Genomic DNA, 20599 nt, shown 5'->3' on the forward strand with positions numbered 1-20599 from the left:
AGGGAGACAGGATGGTATCCAGGAAGGCTCTGAAGAGCTCTCCAAGGGGCTGGGAGGTCCTGGCAATCTGGGTATTTATCTAGCTGGGGAAAGATGCAGTCTGGGTATTTATCTAGCTGCCCGTCTGACTTTGTAACTGAATCCCTCCAACAGGCAGACTTTGCAACGGCAGCCGGCCCAGGTTTCTGGAGAAGGCACTGGGCAGCTGGAACCTCTCCCCCTATCGAGCCCCCTCCCAGGAGCTCAAGAGATTTCCCTTTCATTTCCTTCCAGGCTGGAAGGGCGGGGGACAGCACAGTCTGTGGGGTCAAGCCCTCAAAAACCACTTCCTATGTGGCTGGGGGAGGGCGAGTGGCTGAAGAGTTTATCTGGGGGTCCCCGCGTGAGAACAGCAGAAAAATTCTGCGAGTGAGTTGCTCTCCAGAGTGCCCTTCAGGTCGGGAACCACCGAAGTCGGAGGAGAAAAGATTTCAGGGCCCTCCGAAGGAACTCGGAGCAAATCCACACTCTCCGTCCCAGCGAGCGGTGGCCAAGAGGGGGATGGGGTTGGGCGTGGGAAGGACACTTGGATGGGGCTCCCCGCACAAGCCGCGCCCCGGCTGTCTGGAGACAATCCGGAACCCACCCACCCGGTCGGGCTCCCCAGCCCCCTTGGAGCAGGGCGCCCCAGGCTGGAGAGAGGGAAGGAGGGCTCCACCCGCCCCAGAGCTACTCCGGGCCGGGCTCAGCGGGGAGGTGACGCGCTCCCGGCGCCCCGGGGACTTCGGGAGGCGAGTTTGGCAGAGCTGAGCGAAGTCAAGCCAAGCAGGGCCGGGCAATACGGAGCCGGGCCGGGGCCAAGCCAGGAAGAGCTGGGCAGATAGGAAAAGGCCTTGCGCGGTCGCCGGAGGGCGGGGGCGCGCGGGGGCACCCACCTCTCCGCGCTGCAGCTGGAAGAAGCTGTTGAGATAGCTGGAGTGCAGGGGCGAGCCCAGCTGTTCTGGGCGGCCCTTGCCGAAGGCCAGCTCTGGGGGCGCGGCGCCGGCGGGCGGCTCTGGCCGGAAGGCATCGAAGGCGCTCGCCTGGTGCGTGTCCTGCAGCGACAGGTAGACCCAGTTGAGCAGCTGGGTCGGCTGGTACACCGAGGCGGCGCTCGTGTCGATGGCCGACAGCAGGCTCATTTTGCGGCGGCGGTGCCGGCTCCCCGCCCCCCACCCCGGCCGCCCGCTCGCGCCCCCCCCTCCAGCGGAGGGGCGGGCACCGGGGAGCCTGCGCCCACTGCCGCCGCCTGAGCCCGGACGGCGATCGCCTGCACCCCGCGCTCAGCCTGCAGCCGCCGCCGCCGCCTCCCCCCAACTGCAGCAGCAACGCGCGCGGGCGGAGGAAGGAGGCAGCGAAAGTTGGGCAGGAAACTTTTGGGCCCGCCCCCTCCGAGCCGCCCGCCCCGCCCCGCCCCGCCCCGCCCCGCGATCCGCTATCTGCCTCTGTGCTGACCCCTTCAGCGGCCGCTCCTGGGGTGGGGTTCTATGAGGCCCCGCCCCTTGTGGAACCATCCTCGCCTTCCATTGGCTGTATCATTGAATATAGAGTAGCAGGGGCGGGGTGAGAGGAAAGGGAGCTCATCTACATAGGTAGCACGGGGAGGGTCCGCCCATGGGCGGCCCCCTTGCAGTCCCCGCCCTCTGTGCGCGGCCGGCCCAGCTCCCCAGCTCCGCAGGAGCTCTCTGCTCCCCGGGCCTGATCTGTCCAGGCTCTCTCTGCTTTCGGCTCACTGCTGTCTCTCTTTCCAACTCCTTTACAATTATTTCATTTTCACTTGTTTTTTCCCCCTATTTTCTTAGCTTCCACATACTCTTCTTTCTCTCAGACTAACATCTCCTGTGTCCATCGTCTGTCTGTCGTCTTTCTCGGCGGATCTGTTTCAGTCTCGTCTTTTCTACTTTCGTCTAGTCTGATGTGTCTCTGCCTCTCCCCTTACCCTCTCAGACCCAGACACACGCGCGCGCGCACAGACACACACATACTCACACACACATCTCCCTCCCTCCTCTCGCTATCACCAAAGGACCCTCCCCCTCCCACTTAATTCCTTCCATCTGCAGAATCGTTTTTCGGGTCTGCTTAGCCAAGGGGGGCCTGGGTTCCTGCCCCAGGAAGGACTCCCCGCCCCCTTCCCTCGCCTTCCTCCTCCCCCTCAACCCTGTCTCTTCTCCTATTTCTGCTCTGTGGCCGCCTCACTTCTTGCACTTTTCCTCCGCCCAAACCCCCGGTCCCAGCCCACCCCAATGCCTCTGTGGGTCGCCAGGACTCTAGATGAGTTTGGGGAACTGAGGAAGACATCTGTCACTCTGCTCCCCAGGGCAGCCCAGCTAGTTCAAGTATGCCGCGGGGTGGCGGCCAGGGGCGGTGGTGGGGGGGTGGGTCCACAACCATCCCTCGTCTCGCCCCGCCCGACACACTCTGAAGCCCCGAGGCCTTCACCCTCTCAGATTTAGGTAATCTTCGGGCGCCTGCGCTGCGCCAGCGCCAGGAACCTAGCGACAAGGCGCCTAGAGGGGGACGCTAGTCACCTCTCCAACCTCCAGTGGCTCTGGAGCCATTCAGCCTGGGGTTCACGTGTCAGCTTGGCCACCTTCCAGATGAGTGGCCTTGGCGTTGCGCCTAACCTGTGCTGATGAACCTTTCTCTTCTGTAAGATGGGGAGGGTCACTGTCCTACCTCTAGGGATATTTGCGAACTTACCAGTTTGAGCTTGAAAATCAGAAGATATTCCATGAAGGTCAGCTCTCTGCTACCCCCTCCAACAGGTTTTCTCCCACCACCTGCATGGGCACACATCTGTGGATGCTTGGAAGTGAAAGGACTTCAGTGGTGATCAAATGCCACTCTTCCCAACCATGTCACCAACCAAGAACCCCTTGGATTTTTTTTTTTTTTTTGTCTCATTTGATTATGTTTTCAAAGATTTTGTCTATCAGTTCGGGGTTATTAATACAAATGATAGCACACATACCAATCAATATTTTTCATCATCAGAGACACATATATATAGTACCCTTTATATTTTAAACCTATTCCTTGAAAGAGAAAGTACACATTTGTTGGGAATAAATGTTATAACCACTTACTTTTGGAAACATTTGGGGTCATCTCTGGAACTGTGGTGTTGGAGAAGACTCTTGAGAGTCCCTTGGACTGCAAGGAGATCCAACCAGTCCATTCTGAAGGAGATCAGCCCTGGGATTTCTTTGGAAGGAATGATACTAAAGCTGAAACTCCAGTACTTTGGCCACCTCATGTGAAGGCCCGACTCATTGGAAAAGACTCTGATGCCAGGAGGGATTGGAGGCAGGAGGAGAAGGGGACAACAGAGGATGAGATGGCTGGATGGCATCACTGACTCGATGGACGTGAGTGTGAGTGAACTCCGGGAGTTGGTGATGGACAGGGAGGCCTGGCGTGCTGATGTTCATGGGGTCGCAAAGAGTTGGACACAACTGAGCGACTGAACTGAACTGAACTGAACTGGAACTCTGATACTATCTTTAAGGTTCCAAGGGGAGGGGCTGGATAGGATTTGTAGCCACGATCTAAACTCTCCCTAAGTTTTACAGAGAAAATTGCTAGTCAGAGAGGGGACATCTTCCAATTGTACATCTTCCAGTTCCAAAAGCAGGCAGTTGGGGAGCCTAAAGGAGACCCCAGGGTTCCCAGCACTAGCCCAGAACTCTGTCTCCACCCACCACTCTTCTTCTGGTCAAGGATAGTCCTGTTATCTTGAAGTGCATATTTTTTCCCTAGTATGGGTTGCAAATTCAAATTGCCTTAGAGACCAGGCAGGTACCAGGCAATAAACAGGTAATGATGGGGCATGTGGAGAACCAAAGTACTAGCCACACAAAACCCTACTGCTGTGGTTCTCAGCCTCAGAGAGACTTTGAGTCTCAGGCACCTGGTCTGGGATCCCCTGTGCCTGAGAATGATGTGATGCTGCAAGGGTTACTGGTCCTGCCTGGTGACCACACTGAGGGCCTCTGCCCTCTCCACCACCACCCCCCACTCCATAGTTCCTACCCAGGGCCTGTACGTAGATAGAAGATGATCCAAAAATGTTTGCTAGGTCAATGGTTGGATGGAGGGATTATAGGAGCCAGATTATGCTCCCCTTTGAAGCCTGAATGGCTTCTTTGCTTTGTACTTTTCTCCCTCCCCTTGCCCACAACACACCTGCTCAACACGTGGGCTCTGTACCCAGTCAGTGATCAATAAATTTGAGCAACTGACAGGCAGTTTGCCTGGATAGCAGCTGACTGGGCCCCTCATATCCCCAAGACAACCCTTCCCATGGGATGGAGGGTGATGGGTAAGAGCGACAAGATAGGTATCAGAGGCCTAGGTCCCAAGATAAGAAGACTGGTCCAAGCCCAAACTCGGTGCTTCCCCAGCCCCCATCATGTACACATTAGGAAGCCTTGCATTCAAAATGTCAGAGGGGACTTCCCTGGTGGTGCGGTGGATAAGAATCTGCCTGCCAGTGCAGGGGACATGGGTTCGACCCCTGGTCTGGGAAGATCCCACATGCTGAGGAGCAACTAAACCCGTGAGCCGCGACTACTGAAGTCCACGCACCTCAGAGCCTGTGCTCTGCAGAGAGAGGCCACCACAGTGAGAAGCCTGAGCACCACAGAGAAGAATAGCCCTGCTTGCAGTGACTAGAAAAAGCCCACGCAAAGCAGCAAAGACCCGGCACAGCCAAACTAAAATAAATAACTTAAAAAAAAAAAGTCAGAGGTCCTATCTCAAGCCTTCAGGCTACACAGAAGGAAGCACCCTGACCCAGAGAAGGAAAGGGACTGGCCCAGGGTCACCCAGGAAGCCTGAGGGCTGAGCCACCTGCTCCTAATCCAGTCCACATCTAACTCTCTCTTCTTTGGCCCTGGTCCGGTAGTCTCCTGCATGCCCGCTCTAGCCCCTACACTGTCCTCAGGACCACAGGGAACTCTCAGATGAGGGTTGGATCCATGTCCCATTCCCTCTCTGGTGACTCCATCCACCCTGTGGTCTCCAGGATGAGACAACAGAGAGAAGACAGGATTTGGAGGAAAGAAACCTGGCTGAGTGGCTTTGGGCAAGTCTCTGTCCACTCTGTAAACCTCAATTTTCTCAGTTAGTGCTTGACAGGGTCAAACGAAGAGGCAAACAGGAAGGTGCTTTGCTAGCTGGAAATAAGCAATCATGTGGGAAGGAAGTGTGGTATTAATAATTTCAATAAGAGTGATATTCAACTTTCCTGGCATGGTGTTTGGAGGAGGAGGACCCATGTAGGGAAGTGTCTGCCCCTAAAGTTGCCCAGGCAACAGATTTGATAGTCCTTGGTGGCATTTCAAACCAAGAGCTTTGGGCTCTGAGCAGGAGAAACTTTGGACAGAAGAGCAAGCAAGGATCTGGGGCGGGTGTCTTGGGCAGGGGAAGGGGAAGAGAGATGGGAATCAGCCTTTAATTTGGGCTTGAAAGGCTGGCAGAGATGAACAGAGGAAGAAGAAGGGACTTCACAGTCCTGTGCAAATTGATGCTGCTTATGTCAGTAGAAAACATCTCGTGGTGATTTGTAATGCAAAGAAACCCCTAACCCTCTTGAACCCACCTGCACTCCATGTGTCAGGAATTAAACAGCTGATACACACCGGGAAGGCTGACGTTTGCCTTTCCTCTGGGCCGGGGCTGTGCACTGGGCTCCTTTGGGCTGTGTGTTGACACAGAAGGTGTCAGTTTACAGCAGTGATAGCAAAATGGCAAATACTCTCCCTGCACACTCCACTGCCCCATCCCCCACTGAGGGCAGAAGTTACTGCGTGCAGCACTCCTTCCCAGACAGGGCTCCAGGCTCCATCTCCGCACAGCACTCTGGATTTGCCGCCAAGAGTGGAGCTGGTCCACAAGATGAAAACTATTTGCTATCCCTGATGCAAATCCACAATCCCAAAGAACCCTCTGACATATATGGGGACTTTGTGCAGAATTAGAAAGAGGCTGCCCTCAATTCCAGTGGGCTCAAATCTTGTATACAAGTCACTTTTGTACAGACACACAAGAGGTAATCCTTCTTCCCATGGATGCAGCTCCCTTGTTGCCAGGGCCCAAGACTTGGTAAATGCCAGCTAGAGTTTGGTGCCCACCAATCCCAGATATGGTTATGCAGTTTCTCTGATGAGAAAACCAGAGGGGCAGCCTCATCACTCCAGGCCCTGCTTACAAACTCTTGTCCAGAAGGGAACCATACAAAGTGGGCAGAGCCGTGAACCTTAAACTCAGCTGGCCATTGCACACAGGTTCAGAGCTGTGCAATAGTGCCAGAGCCTTTGGAGTCCACCCCGTTCCCCACTGTGTGACAGTGGAAAGCTGAATATCCTCTCTTCACGTGTAAAATCTTTCCACTTCTTGAATTCCAAGACACAGGAAGGACTTGGACACCTGATGGCGCTGGCCCTTGGAAGGCCCTCAGTGCTTGCCCAGTTTCAAGGCTAGATTCTGTGAAATGGATGTGAGGGGCACCAGCTTGGATACCTCCAAGGGTTCTCAGCCCAGCCCTCCGGACGTGACCTAGGGCAAGATGACAAAAGCCCCTTCACCTCTGATCCCAGAAGTCACAGGGACAGCCCTAGCAGACCCTGCGCTCCCCAAAGAACGGCCTTCAAAAAAATGATGGGGCAGAGATGGGGCCTTCCACACAGGGACTGTGGCAGCAGCGACTTTCCTCCCCTCCTTCTAATTTCCCATCCACTTTTCTTTCAACAAAACAGCCATATAAATTTTACCAATAGTCTCAACTACCTCAACCCCATGGAGAGACCCCAGACCTTCAGGATTGGAAAGAAGATGCTTGGTGACTGTGAATCAGTGATGGGAATGTGTGGGGCACAAAGGGCTCCGGAATTTGTGTGTATTTAGGCTTGTGGGGCATCTGTTTGGAAGATGGGGACTGACACTCACCCAGCGTTGAGTGTGCAGAACTGTGTACATATATTGGGGAATCAAAGGAGGGAAGGGAAACTGGTTAATGGAGACTTTGGGAGTGGCTGAAATGGCCCTTCCAGTGACCCTTGGCCTTCCTTGCCTCCTCAGAATCTTTCCATGGCTGCCCAATGGATAAAGTCCAAACATCCACTGGGCATGACATTCAAGGCCCTTTTGATCTCTGATTCTTGACCACCTTTCTACTTTAACTGCTGTTACAGGGGACTTCTCTGATAGTCCAGTGGTTAAAAATCCTCCTTGCAATGTAGGGGACATGGGTTCGATCCCTGGTCCAGAGGATCCCACATGCCTCGGAGCAACTAAGCCCACGAGCCACAACTAGAGAGCCAGTATGATGCAACAAGGACTTGACACAGCCAAATTTAAAAAAAAGAATTGCTCTTACAGTCTACCCTTCAACCCCTACACCACATGTGCCTTGCCTTCCAATAAAGTGAAAACACTGGCCTTTCCCCACTCACGCGAGGCCTTCTTGGCCTCCACGCTTTTGCGCATGCTGTTCTCCTACCAGCAAGAGCCCCCTCTTTCAGTTCTCCCAGAAGGCTACTCTTACCCTTCAAGATCCAACTGAAAAAATGACTTTCCCAAAGAAGACTTTAGTAATCACAACCCCCAGCTCCACTGTCACCCAGTAGATATTTTTTCTTTTACTCTTAACTCCAGTGGCTCAGTGGTAAAGAATCTGCCTGCAATGCAGGAGACTCGGGCTCGATTCCTGGGTCAGGAAGATGCCCTGGAGGAAGGCGTGGCAATCCACTCCAGTATTCTTGCCTGGAGAATCCCCTGGAGAGAGGAGCCTGGCAGGCTACATATAGTCCATAGGATCGCAAAGAGTCACACATGACTGAATTGACTGGCCATGCACGCATCAGTGTTTGCATGGTATCATGATATCTGTAAAACTGTTATTTCCCCCTTCTCACTCCCTTCCACCCAGCACCGCTGCTGACTGGACTATGAGCTCCTCTGCCTGACACAGTGCTGGATCAGAGCACGTCCTCTGTTTACTTAAGGAATGAACGAATAAACTCAGAAAGGCTTTGTGGTTTGTAGACTCAGAGACAGGAGACTGTCAAATCTGGTCTGGAACGACTCAGAGGCTCAAAGGATTGCAGAAATGCAGGGGGCTCTGGCAGGGAGAGTCCCCATTCTCTGAACAACCATGCCCTCCCTCCTTTTCCCAGCATCCTCTGCAATTGGGCTGGGCCCATGGGACTCGTTCTCAGTGACAGGGAGGTGAGAAGAAGCAGTGTGTCTCTGGTGAGGCAGCAAGCGTTGTTGGGGCTTCTCCACATTTTCTCTCTCCCATTTTGCTGGTGGAGAGTGAAAAATTCCAAGGCAGAAAAGGCCAGATACCTAAGTCAGCATTTCAGGAGAGCTGACAAGGAGGGCCTCTTAGACTGTAGTGGGAACTGGAACGAAACTCTCGTGTTCAGCTTCTGAGATGGAGGTGGAGGTGAGAGGATTCTTTGTTACAGCAACAGAACTTGCTCTGCTGCTAAGTCGCTTCAGTCATGTCTGTCCGACTGTGTGTGACCCCATAGATGGCAGCCCACCAGGCTCCCCGTCCCTGGGATTCTCCAGGCAAGAACACTGGAGTGGGTTGCCATTTCCTTCTCCAACACATGAAAGTGAAAAGTGAAAGTGAAGTCGCTCAGTCGTGTCCGACTCTTAGCGACCTCATGGACTGCAGCCTACCAGGCTTCTCCGTCCATGGGATTTTCCAGGCAAGAGTACTGGAGTGGGGTGCCATTGCCTTCTCCGAACTTGCTCTAGCCCTGCTAATTGTTGTTGTTGTTTTACTCACTGAGTGTCTGACTCCTTCATCCCCATGGACTGCAGCCCACCAGGCTCCCCTGTCCATGGGATTTCCCCGGCAAGGATATTGGAGTGGGTAGCCACTTCCTTCTCCAGGGGATCTTCCTGACCCAGGGATCAAACTCTTGTCTCCTGCGTTGGCAGGTGAGTTCTTTATCACTGAGCTACTAGGGAAGCCAACTCAGCAAATGGTGGGGGTGCAAAGATGATATGGTCCCCAAACCTCATTTTATTGATATGAAAACTGCCACTTAAGGAGTTTCCTGTGTGGTCCAGTGGTTAGGGCTTGTGCTTTACTGCCATGGACCCAGGTTCAATCCCTGGTCAAGGAACTAAGATTCCACAAGCCTCGTACAAGCTGTATGTGTGGCCAAAATACACACACACACACACACACACACACACACACAAGAAATATGAACTTCTCTGCTAGTCCAGTGGCTAAAACACCACATTTCCAATGCAAGGGGCATGGGTTTTATCCCTGCTCTGAGTACTAAGATCCCATATGCCACACAGTGTGGCCAAAAAAAAGAAAACTGCCACCTAGAAGAGGAAAATCACGTGGCTTCTGGTTCTGTGATTTTTGAACTGTTGCCCTGAGGACTACCTGGTAAAAGTAGCCAAGTCTTCTGATCTGCAATGCCAACCTTCCCCCTCCTCCTCGGCCTGGGCAGCAGAAGGCATGAACCATGATCCTCGCTCTGCAGTTTTATTTTATTATTTGTTTATTAATATAAGTCTCTATGAACAAGTCAGTCAAAGCAAAAACTCAGACCTTGACAATACCTTATATCTACCTATGAGGCTAACCCTTAGCCAATCTCCGAGGTCTCCCCAGCCTCCAGAATCATTCCCTTGCTTTCCTATTTTTAGAGTTTTGTCTCATATTTGTACACATATTCTAAAAATGTATACATTTGACTTGTTTAACTTTTTAAAGAGTATCACACTGTGAAATCTTTGACTTATTTCACTTGTATAGTACTGCTAAACTGCAATCTTATTGAGAAATGCCGGCATCACCCTTTGTTCCAATGGCTGTAATTCTATTTCACTGTGTGACTACAGCACAGCCTCCTCAGCCGTGCTCTGTTGATGGCTCTTGCAACAGTGCAGCTGGGGCTTTTCCTGACCTATGTTTGCAAGAGTATTTCTGGAGTATCTGCATTTGCTGCACTGTAAGATCCATCAATGTTCACCTTTGCAAGATACAGCTAACTGTTGTCCAGCAGAAGAGGTCCCATGGGTCCACACCCTTCCCAACACTTGATTTTAGACTTTTTTAGTTTTACAAAGTATGTGCAGTTCTCTTGACACTGTGGTAGGCTCCCTGACCTCCCTGACCTCAATTTCCAAATCCTCTGAAAGGAGGTGATATTCTCAGTGCCTATATGGCTGGCTGCCAAGGGCTTCCCAGGTGGTGTTAGTGGTAAAGAACTCACCTACCAATGCAAGAGACGTAAGAGACACAGTTTCGGTCCCTGGGTTGGGAAGATTCCCTGGAGGAGGGCATGACAACCCACTCCAGTATTCTCGCCTGGAAAATCCCATGGACTGAGGAGCCTGGTGGGCTACAGTCCATAGGGACACGAAGAGTTGGACATGACTAAAACAACTTAGCACGCATACACACACGTGTGGCTCCCAAAGTGAAGCCGACAGGGAAAGTGGGTGCTGTTCACGCAGGTCACGGGAAGCCAGGGAGCAGGAAGGCTGGCCTTGCTCTGCTGTGGTCTGCACAGCGAGGGACAGGCAGCTAGCTACTCCCTCCCAAGTCTCCTGCCCATTCTCTCCATTTCAAAATACAAGAGGCTGAGACTCAGCGTGTGCACAGCATGCTGGGATGCGGAAAGTAGGAGCGGGCAGACCCTGAGAGCTCAGAGCTGGGAAAGGATTCCAGGTCCACCCAGATTAGCCAACTCATCCAACCCACACTTAGGGGGTTTTCCTGTTGGCTCATGAAGTGATATTAAGTCAGGGGTATTGTTCTCCCTGGTCTCTGCCATTGATAAAACAGAGAAAAACAACTCCCATGATACTGACGCCGCCAGTCCTTCCTGCCCCTTGCCTTCCTGGTTGGAGCCCTTTCTCCTGTGCTCCTTCCTCCCTCTCCTCCCAGAGACTGTGATCCAAGCCAAGATGCCTTGTGGGCTGATGAGCAGGGGGTGGGCTCAGAGCCCACCTTCCGTACCTCTTCTAACCTTGGACCTTCGGATTGCCAGAGGCTCCTAGGCAGTGGCGTGCAGGAATTGGCTTACATTGGCTCACCAGAGAAAACTGCTCAATGTTTCCAGATTCTGTAAGCCTGTTGTTAAACACAGTCATTATTAAAAATTAAATTCTATAGTATTACAATTAAATAACTTATAATAAAAGCACAGGTAATGACATCACATCCTAATTATTTCATCACCTTCTGCTATTATTAAAAACACTACACAAAATACTGTTTTGTGACACTTTTGTTCCATTCACAGAAAACATACACTTGTATACATACCTGGTGTACCTGATGGTGATAAAACATGTAGCTTTTTCTTTTTCCTTTTTTTGTAATAAGAACACTTCACATAAGATCTACTCTCTTGGCACATTTTTGAGTAAACAATACAGTATTGTTGACTATAGGCACTAAGCTGTACAGTACATCTCTAGGACATATCTTGTACCCCAGAAACTTAGTACCCTTTAACCCATACCCCTCCCAGCCCCTGGAACCCACCATTCCACTCTCTGCTTTAATGAATCTATGTTAGCTGCCTCTTGTAAGTGGTAGCACGTAGCATCTGTCCTCCCAAGTTTGGGTCATTTTACTTAGCACAATGTCCTCAGATGTATTTCTTAAGCCACTGTTTAACATCTATCAGCTGCTATTAGGCTGCTGCTGAAAATCCTCCAATAGCTTCCACCATACTCGGAAAAAGGCCAGAGGCCTGATCCTGTCCACAAGCCCTGCAGAATCTGCCCTCTCTCTCGCTTCACCCACAATCCTTCTGGCCGCTGGCCTTCTTGCTCTCCCATGACCCTCAGCTCCCTTGCCACTAAGGTCTTTGTGCTAGCTGTCTCCACTGCCTGGACTGCTCGGCTCCAAATGTTTACTTGGCTGCACAGACCATTCAGATTTCAACTCAAATGCTGCCTCACTATTCACCTACTTGTTCACTTATTGTGTGTCTCACCTGCTCTGTCCCCATTCCCACACGCACCAGGATATAAGACAAGAACTTTGCCCACTACACGGCATGCTACCTGGCACACATTAGGGCACCAGTTCATGTTGGTGAATGAATGCACTGATGCCAGCACATGGGGTCATCACTCCACGTCTAACAACTGGAAACTAGTTTGAAGTTCTCCCTAAGCTCGTCAGCAGAAAGTGAGACCCGAAAGATAAGAGATGCCATCAGGTTACTGAGGGAATGAGCAGGGTTATGCATCCCTGGGGTCCTGACACCACTGTCCTCTGCTGCCCTGGGCAATCCAGTCTGCAGCCAAAGGCTCTGTCCTAGAGCCTATCTCAGGTCTGGACCTGTAGTAATTCTGACTCTTCTGGACCTTTACCAGAGGGTTTGGCACCTTTATTCCTTTTTGTTTGATTGCTTTGTCTTGCTTTCTTCTATTTTATTTTTTCGGTATTTTATTTCATGTCATCACTTTCTAATAATGGTCCACAGTTCTTGTGTTCCAGTGAAGGCTAATGATTTACTAGTGGATCCTGAGCTTTGGTCATTTTTCTTCTCCCTGCCTCTCCCTTCCTCCTCACTGCTGGCTCTCGCAGGCCGATTCCCTTCCTGCTGTGCCCCACCTGTCCCCTTACTGGGAGGAAGATTCAATGCTCCCCAGGGCCTGCTGGGTGGATTTTAGGGCCTGCCTCATTCACCCTGCATGAGCTAGTGCCCTTCCCTAAGGCCCCTTCCTTTGTGGGCTCTGACTCTAGAATCTTAATGAAATTTCCCTGAACCTCAGTTTCCTTATCAGTGCTTTGGGCTTAAGGGTCTGTGCTATGCCTATGCGTCAGGGCTGAGAGGATCCAATTAAAGTTGTGAGCATCCTTTCTGGGCCCTAAGGTTCTATCTGATCTCAAGCATGTTTCTGTAGTTATGAGCAGGAAGTCTTTCTCACTTAGACCATTGGCCTTTCCATTCAGAGGCTGACTTGGCCAGTTTTGGGCCCTTTCTGCACACTGTCTGCCTCCTCTAACTGGCATGCTTCTCTCAGCCTGGCTCAGACCTGGCTCTGCCCTCCCAGCCTCCTGGGCCAATAACAGGGCTCTCTGATGCATACAGCTACTCAGACTTATTCTCCTTCCTCCTAGATTGCCAGACTTAGCAAAATAAATAACAAGCAAGCAAGGTTGCCCAGAATTTAATTTTTTTTTTTGTCTAAGTATGTCCTGTGCAATATTTAGGACATCTTTTTTGTATATGTAAAGTTGCTCAGTCATGTCCGACTCTTTGCGATCCCGTGGACTGTAGCCTACCAGGCTCCTCCATACATGGAATTTTCCAGGCAAGAGTACTGGAGCGGGTTGCCATTTCCTTCTTCAGGGGAATCTTCCTGATCCAGGTACTAAACCCAGGTCTCTCACGTTGCAGGCAGATGCTTTACCGTCTGAGCCACCAAGGAAGCAACTCAAAGAAATATTCGTTGTTTATCTGAAATTCAAATTTAACTCAGTATCCTCTTGTATCTTGGGCTTCCCTGGTAGCTCAGCTGGTAAAGAATCTGCCTGCAATGCAGGTGACCCCACTTCGATTCCTGGGTTGGGAAGATACCCTGGAGAAGGGATAGACTACCCACTCCAGTATTCTTGGGCTTTCCTGGTGGCTCAGACAGTAAAGAATTCCATCCACAATGCAGGAGACCTGGATTTGATCCCTGGGTTAGGAAGATCCCCTGGAGGAGGGCATGGCAACCCAGTCCAGTATTCTTGCCTGGAGAATCCTATGGACAGAGGCACCTGGCAAGCTACAGTCCTTGGGGTTGCAAAGACTGACATGACTAAGCAACTAAGCAAAGCACAGCACAGCATCCTTTTGTATCTTATCTGGCAACCTCACTTTAGGGGTTTCCTCAATTTGTCTTGGGTCAATAACCTAGATCACACTCTGCCTTGGTTCACTTTCTGAAAACAGGAAGCACAGTAGATAGCTCTCAAGAAAGTTATGAGACTAAAAGAAAAAAATGCTTCGGAAAGTCCCTCCAAAGTGTGACTTGTGTACAAGATTGAGAAAATCTCATTCTCAAGCTTAAAACACCCCACCAGGTCTGGAGGTGGGGCCTGTGTCCTCCACCCTCCCCAGCCAAGCTTCCCACCTGAGCTTACCCATCTCTGTAAAGCCCCCACTCAGGGATCTTCTTGGCACAAACCATGCCTCCACTCTGTCCTCATCTGTCTGAACGTCCCATCAGTCGCCATTGACATCTCACCAGGACACTGATTTTTTTCTCCATCCTGGGACCTGCCATCAACCCAAGAGGCTAAACACTGGGATGGCCCTATGTGTTGGTTTGCTCATGAAAGTCCAGGCTCTTATCCATCATTCCTATGTGGGACTGTAAATTAATAATACTCCTTTCACTTTCAAAAGTGGACAATAAATGATCTGTGACCCATCCCTACCCTACCTTCTCAGCTCCCTGTCTGCCTCATCTCCAGGGACCGTCACACCCCACTGCACTGCTGTACCCATGTTTTCCCATATTCTGGCCATGCCACTAAAGCCTTCCTACATCTGACATGGAAAATGCAAGCATCTCTCTTTGACCATAACCCCTCTCCTTCTACACAGCTTCTCTTACTCTTTTTTTCTCTTTTCCCCCATCTGCCTTACATGTCTTGGTGCATCTTGTCAATCACGCAGGTCAGCTTCCCACTGGTTCCATTGGCCTGGTATCTCACTCACCAGAAATTTTCCAGGGTAGATTCATCCATCATCAGCCTTCTCTGAACTGCCCTGGACTGTCAAAAGATGCTGGAGAACCTCACACGATCACACAATCTGAAGCCATAAATTCTCAATCAAAGATATTGCATCATTGAATACGTGCTTCTGACAGGATGCTTTGGCAAGCAGATTACACTGGGGTGGGGAGGGGGGTGCCAGCAAGCAGGAGACTAGAGAGAAGCTGTTCGTTCACCAAGAGTTTACTAAGCACCTGCTCTGCGAGAGGCGCTGGAGATAAACCGTAAACAAAACATACGCAAATCTTTGCTCTCAGCAAACTAACAGTTTAGTGGAAGGATTTAGACAGTAGACAAGTGTATTAACCTGTGTTACACTAACAGAACCAATGGGAGATATATATGATCTATATGATCTGTATCTATAGCATATATATTTACATATAGAGAGAAGCTTATTGTAAGTAATCGACTCCTCTGGTTACGGAGACTGAAAAGTCCCCTAATCCATATGGCAACCCAGGAGAGTTGGTGGCCTAATTCTAGTCTAAATACAAAGATCTGAGAACAAACAGATCCTATGATTAAAGGTCTGGTCACAATCTGAGTCCGAAGGCAGGAAAAGACCAACGTTCCAGCTCAAAGATGGTCAGATGAGAGAGAGAATTCTTTCTAACTCCACCTTTTATACTACTGAAGCCTTCAACGGATTGGACAATCTTAATTCAAACGGTCATTTCATCCAAAACACCCTCACCGACACACCCAGAATACTGTTTGACCAAGTATCTGGGTGGGCTTCCCTGATAGCTCAGTTGGTAAAGATTCCACCTGCAATGCAGAAGACCCCAGTTGGATTCCTGGGTCACAAAGATCTGCTGGAGAAGGGATAGGCTACCCACTCCAGTATTCTGGGGCTTCCCTTGTGACTCAGCTGGTAAAGAGTCCACCTGCAATGCCGGAGACCTGGGTTCGATCCCTGGGTTGGGAAGATGATCCCCTGGAGAAAGGAAAGGCTACCTACTCCAGTATTCTGGCCTGGAGAATTCCATGGACTGTATAGTCCATGGAGTCACAAAGAGTTGGAAAAGACTGAGAGACTTTCACTTTCAAGTATTTGGGCACAAAGTCAAATTGACCAAATAAACCATCACCATATGTAGGTAACTAAAACAGCATGTTAGAAAATGTAAGTACTAAGGAGAAAAAAACAAAGCAGGGAAGAAAGACAAGAAAAGTTAGCAGTTGTTTTTGATGGGGGGAATCAGGGTCAGCCTCTCTGAGGAGGCGACCAGTGAGGACATGAATAAAATGCGGAGGTAGAACTTTGGGATAGTAGAAGGAAATGCATTCCAGGGAGAAGAATCACGAAGTTCAAAGGCTTCAAGGTGGGACTAGGGTGGCCACATTCAAGGGACACAGAGAGCAAGAGGAAGTATAGATAGCGATAAGGCTTAGAGAGGAAGTGGGGTCCCATTGCAGAGCCTTGAGGGTCATTGCAAGGATTGTGGCTTTTACTGGGTGTGACATGCAGAGGCACTGGAGGGTTCTAAGTGGAATGACAAGATCTGACTTTCACTAGAAGCAAGTGAGCATGGAAGCAGAGACACTGATTGGAAACCACCATAGTGATCCAGGCAAGAGACGATGGTGGCTCTTTCTAGGGCCTCTGAGCTTAGCAGGGATATTGGACTGTCAACTCAAACACCCACAGGCAGTGTGCTAGGCCCCGTGCTGAGGTCCTGGCCTGAGCACACAGTAGGAACCCTCTAGATGACTCCGGATCACAATGTGCTAGTGAGTTCTGCCAAAGTCCACAGCTGTGCGCAACCCAGAATCTGAGGCGGGTCAGCTGTAGTCCTCGTCCTCTGGCAGAGCATGCCGTGTTCAGGGTTGGCTTGCCCTGGCACAGCCTAGGAAGATTCCCAGATACAAGCTTCCCACAGGGGTCAGCTCCAAGTCGGCCAACCTAAAGCAGCTACAGCCCACGGAGATGCCCCTGCAGACCAGGAGCCGAGCGGCCACCCTCTGTGGGTCCCTGCGTCTGCCTTTCTCACCCTTGACTCCCCTTAGCCAGGGCTCACAGGGCTGGACACTTGATCTTGTCCAGGCAGCACAGTTTTCTCTCTTGCAGTGAGAGAGGCCCAGCCAACTTCCAGCCCCTACCATTGTCCCAGCACAAGCCCTGCCCTTGGTTTGGTGGAAAGCCAGGCTTATCGGAAACTCTGGCTCGGGTGAGCAGGCTCCAAGCAGGTCAGCCATTCCTGACTGTTCTGTCTGTTGGGTCCAGGAGTCTCCCCTTTCTCTGGAGCCTTCACATTAGTCCTCCTTAGAACCTGTAAAGGGGAAATGGATTTGTTCTGGAATATGAGGTTAGACTCCAGGGAGGACTCACTAATCCCTGGGTCACTATCACGATCATCATTAAAGCTTTAATTAATTTCACAGAGTGGACTTGTTTTTCAGAGTTGGTCACCACCCCCAGGAATTTGTAATCTGAGACAGATAGACTTGTTCAAGATACGAGTGATAGAAAAGGCTTCGCCAGTCTTATGCAGAATTCAGAACTCCACGGATGGACAGACTCTGAGATAAAGGCACTGAGTATATCTTAGATATGCCACCAAACATATAAGCAACAAAGGAAAAAAACAGTTAAATTGGACTTCATCAAAATTAAATCTTTTTGTGGTTGAAAGGGCACAAAATAAAAAAATTTTAATAGGTAATAAAATAAAGTAAAAGGGCAAAAAACAGAATGGGAGAAAATACTTGCAAGTCATATATCTGATAAAAAATTTGTACTCAGGATATATAAAGAACTATAACAACTCATTAATAAAACGACAACCCATTCTTTTAGAAATTCGGCAAGGGATCTGAATACATATTTCTCCAAAGAAGATATACAAATGGCCATTAAGCACATGAGAAGACATTCACTATCATTAGTTGTTGTTTAGTTGCTAAGTCATGTCTGACTCTGCGACCTCGTGCCCGCTAAGCGCCTCTGTTCATGGGATTTCCCAGGCAAGAATACTGGACACGTCCTTCTCTTGGGATCTTCCCAACCCAGGGATCAAAACTTCGTCTCCTGCATTAGCAGGCAGATTCTTTACTACTGAGCCAACAGGGAAGTCATTAGGGAAACGCAAATTAAATCCACAAGGAAATACCATTTTATAGCCACTAGGATGGCTACTTTTTTTTTTTTTAAAGGAAAATAACAAATGTTGCTGAGGATATGGAGAAATTGGTGGTGGGAAAATACAATGGTGCAGCTGCTGGAGAAAACAGTGTCTCAAAAAATCAAATGTATTACCACGTGACCCAGAAATTCCACTCCTAAGTATATATTCCAAAGAGTTGAAAACAGGTACTCGAACAAATACTTGTTAACAGCGGCACTACTGCAAGGGGCAAAAGTTAGAAACAACAGGGACTTCTGGTGGTCCGGTGGTTAAGACTCCAGGCTCCCGATGCAGGCTGCGCAGGTTTGATCCCTTCCGGGGGAACTAACATACCTCCTGGCTCAGGAAAAAAACAAAGGTGGAAACAACCAAAATGTCCCTCCACTGACGAAAGGGTAAATGAAAGGTGGTATAATTCAGCCATAAAAAAGAATGAAGTACTGATATATGCTATAACAGAAACCTTGAAAACACTCTGCTAAGTGAAAAGAGTCAGACACAAAATAATTCATTTTGTAAGATTCCATTTTATATGAAATGTCCAGAAGACGAAATTCTATATATAGGGAGAGAGCAGTTTAGGGGTTGCCAAGGCCTGTGGGATCGCACAGAGTCGGACACTACTGAAGCGACTTCGCAGCCCCAGCAGCAGCAAGGGCTAGGGAGAAAGAGGGAAGAAGGAAGAATGGTTGCTAATGGGTATGGGATTTCTGTTGGTGGTGGTGAAAATGATTTGGAATAGAGCATGGTGATGGTTGCACAACTCTATGAATACACTAAAAAACACTGAATTGTATACTTTAAAAGGATGAATTTGTGTATGTGAATTACACCTCAATGTTTAAAAAAGACTGAGTGTAAACGCCCAGGCTCTGCGGGGCTGGGGGTAGGGCGTGGCGTTGCTGGGGGCGGGGTGGGGGTCGCTCTCCAGCGCCCCCTATGGGTGAACAGACTCTGGTTTGCTGCCTCCGTTTTGGTCTGAGTCGAGAGAGTGGACAGCTGGTGGCGTGGAGCAGGAGCCCTCTCCAAGTAGCCAGAGCCGAAAGGGGAAGGTTTGCCGGGCAGATGCGGGACTGGCTCGTGAGGCCTGAGGGCAGGCAGTGAAGGGCTCAAGGAGTGGAAACAGGAAGGGAAAGTTGTCTGGAACCAAGGCAGCCTCTCTCCCCGCTTCCTTCCGGTCTGCTCCTTGCTCCTCTGCCCCACAAGTGGGGGGCGCTGCTCTCTGTCTCTATTTCTGTGCGAACCCTCATGACTGCCGGAGAAGGCTCTATCCCTGAAGAGCTCCACACCAGCTAGTAGCTGAGGCTGACACGCCATGCTCCAATTCTAGGAGACAATATGATTGGACCGAATCCAGCTTCTGGATTGATTCCCCCAGGTCATATTCACCCACAGTCTGATCACCTGGAGCTCAGAAGAGCCTCTGCTGGGGGTGGGACAGGCAGGTCCGAAGCTCCCTTTTCTCTTCTCTATGTGGGTCGGCTTTGTCCCCTTGCTACAAGCTGGTGTTTTCCGTGTGGCTGCCAGCAGCTCCACACCTCAGAGAAGGAAAGATTGGTCTGCTTCCAACCTGAAGATCCCAGAGAAGATTTCTGTCTAGTCCATTTTAGGTCATGGGAGGGTCCTAAGGTCAGTGGAGACCCAGAGGATGGGCAAGAATTCAGCAAGGTGCTCCCTCCATAGATGTGTGAATGGGGTAGGGATGGCTTCCAGGAAGAGGGTGGGCTCCAGAACTACAGGATCTTCCTTAGGGTTTGTGAAAGTTGGAGGTGGGGAGAGGATAGGACCTCCCACCTATCTGATCAATATGTCAGGGCACCTTGGAGGAAGGCAGGAGTTGAGGGGTCTTTCCGTGATGGAAGATTACCATCAGGTGCCTTGAAAGCTGTGACGTCACTAGAACAAGGCCTTAGGAACCATCTCAACAGATTCTGATAATCAGGGCAGCCTCTAGGGAAGCCTTCACCAATAAAGCACCCTAATACACGTGCCTGGTAAGAACCTAGCACATGCTCAGTACTTCCATATCCAAGAGCACCTCCACAAATGAGTTCCTCTCCTTGTTTTTTAGATAAGGGAAACCAAGGTTCTGAAAGGCAAAGTCTTACCCATCCCGGTGGAGGAGGGTTCACTGGAGGGTTTCCGACTCCATCTGAAACTCCGCCCATTGTCCTGTCCTGCCTCACCCCTTGCAGACTTCTGAGGTGGTGGGAGGGGTCACGGCTGGGGCTGGGTGTGGGGCCTGAATGTGTGCAGCCAGATGGGAGCAGCCCAGACCTCAGGAACTCCCATTACAGAACATGCAGCCATAGCTAGGCTGCTTGAAGCCCCCTGTGGGAGCCGCTGGGGCGGGAGGCAGGCGGAGTATTTGTGTGTCTGGGAGGTCACATCCTCCAAATAAACACATCTGTGAGCGAACTGGGGCACCTCCCTGTGACTGTGGCCATTTGTTTCTGAGCAGTAAACTGTGGCTGACCTGGAGACTGGCAGATGCTTCCAGGAAAGAATCTTGGCTGATGCTCTACCAGCTCCGAGATGCCTGCCCCCTGGGCCTCCCCTAGCCCCCGACTCCGGATGTGGGGGCCCTTCTGTGGTCACCAGCTCTGAGGTGACAGGCCTGGAAGTGGTCAGTTTGTTCTAGGGAAGTCCTGAGGGAAATGCTATCACT

The 20599-nt window shown here is 50.5% G+C and overlaps 1 protein-coding gene across 1 annotated transcript in view; it reads right to left on the bottom strand.

The window, feature by feature from the left end:
- ZCCHC24 (zinc finger CCHC-type containing 24) overlaps positions 1 to 1402 on the bottom strand; it is a 66063-nt gene extending 64661 nt beyond the window's left edge. Inside the window, exon 1 of the mRNA XM_069572543.1 lies at positions 915 to 1402. Coding sequence (XP_069428644.1) covers positions 915 to 1160 — 246 coding nt within the window. The 5' untranslated portion in view covers positions 1161 to 1402. The remainder of the gene's footprint in view (positions 1 to 914) is intronic.
- Positions 1403 to 20599: the final 19197 nt, after the last annotated feature.

This window comes from Ovis canadensis, chromosome 25 (genome assembly GCF_042477335.2).
Source record: "Ovis canadensis isolate MfBH-ARS-UI-01 breed Bighorn chromosome 25, ARS-UI_OviCan_v2, whole genome shotgun sequence".
In the NCBI taxonomy this organism is placed as follows: domain Eukaryota; kingdom Metazoa; phylum Chordata; class Mammalia; order Artiodactyla; family Bovidae; genus Ovis; species Ovis canadensis.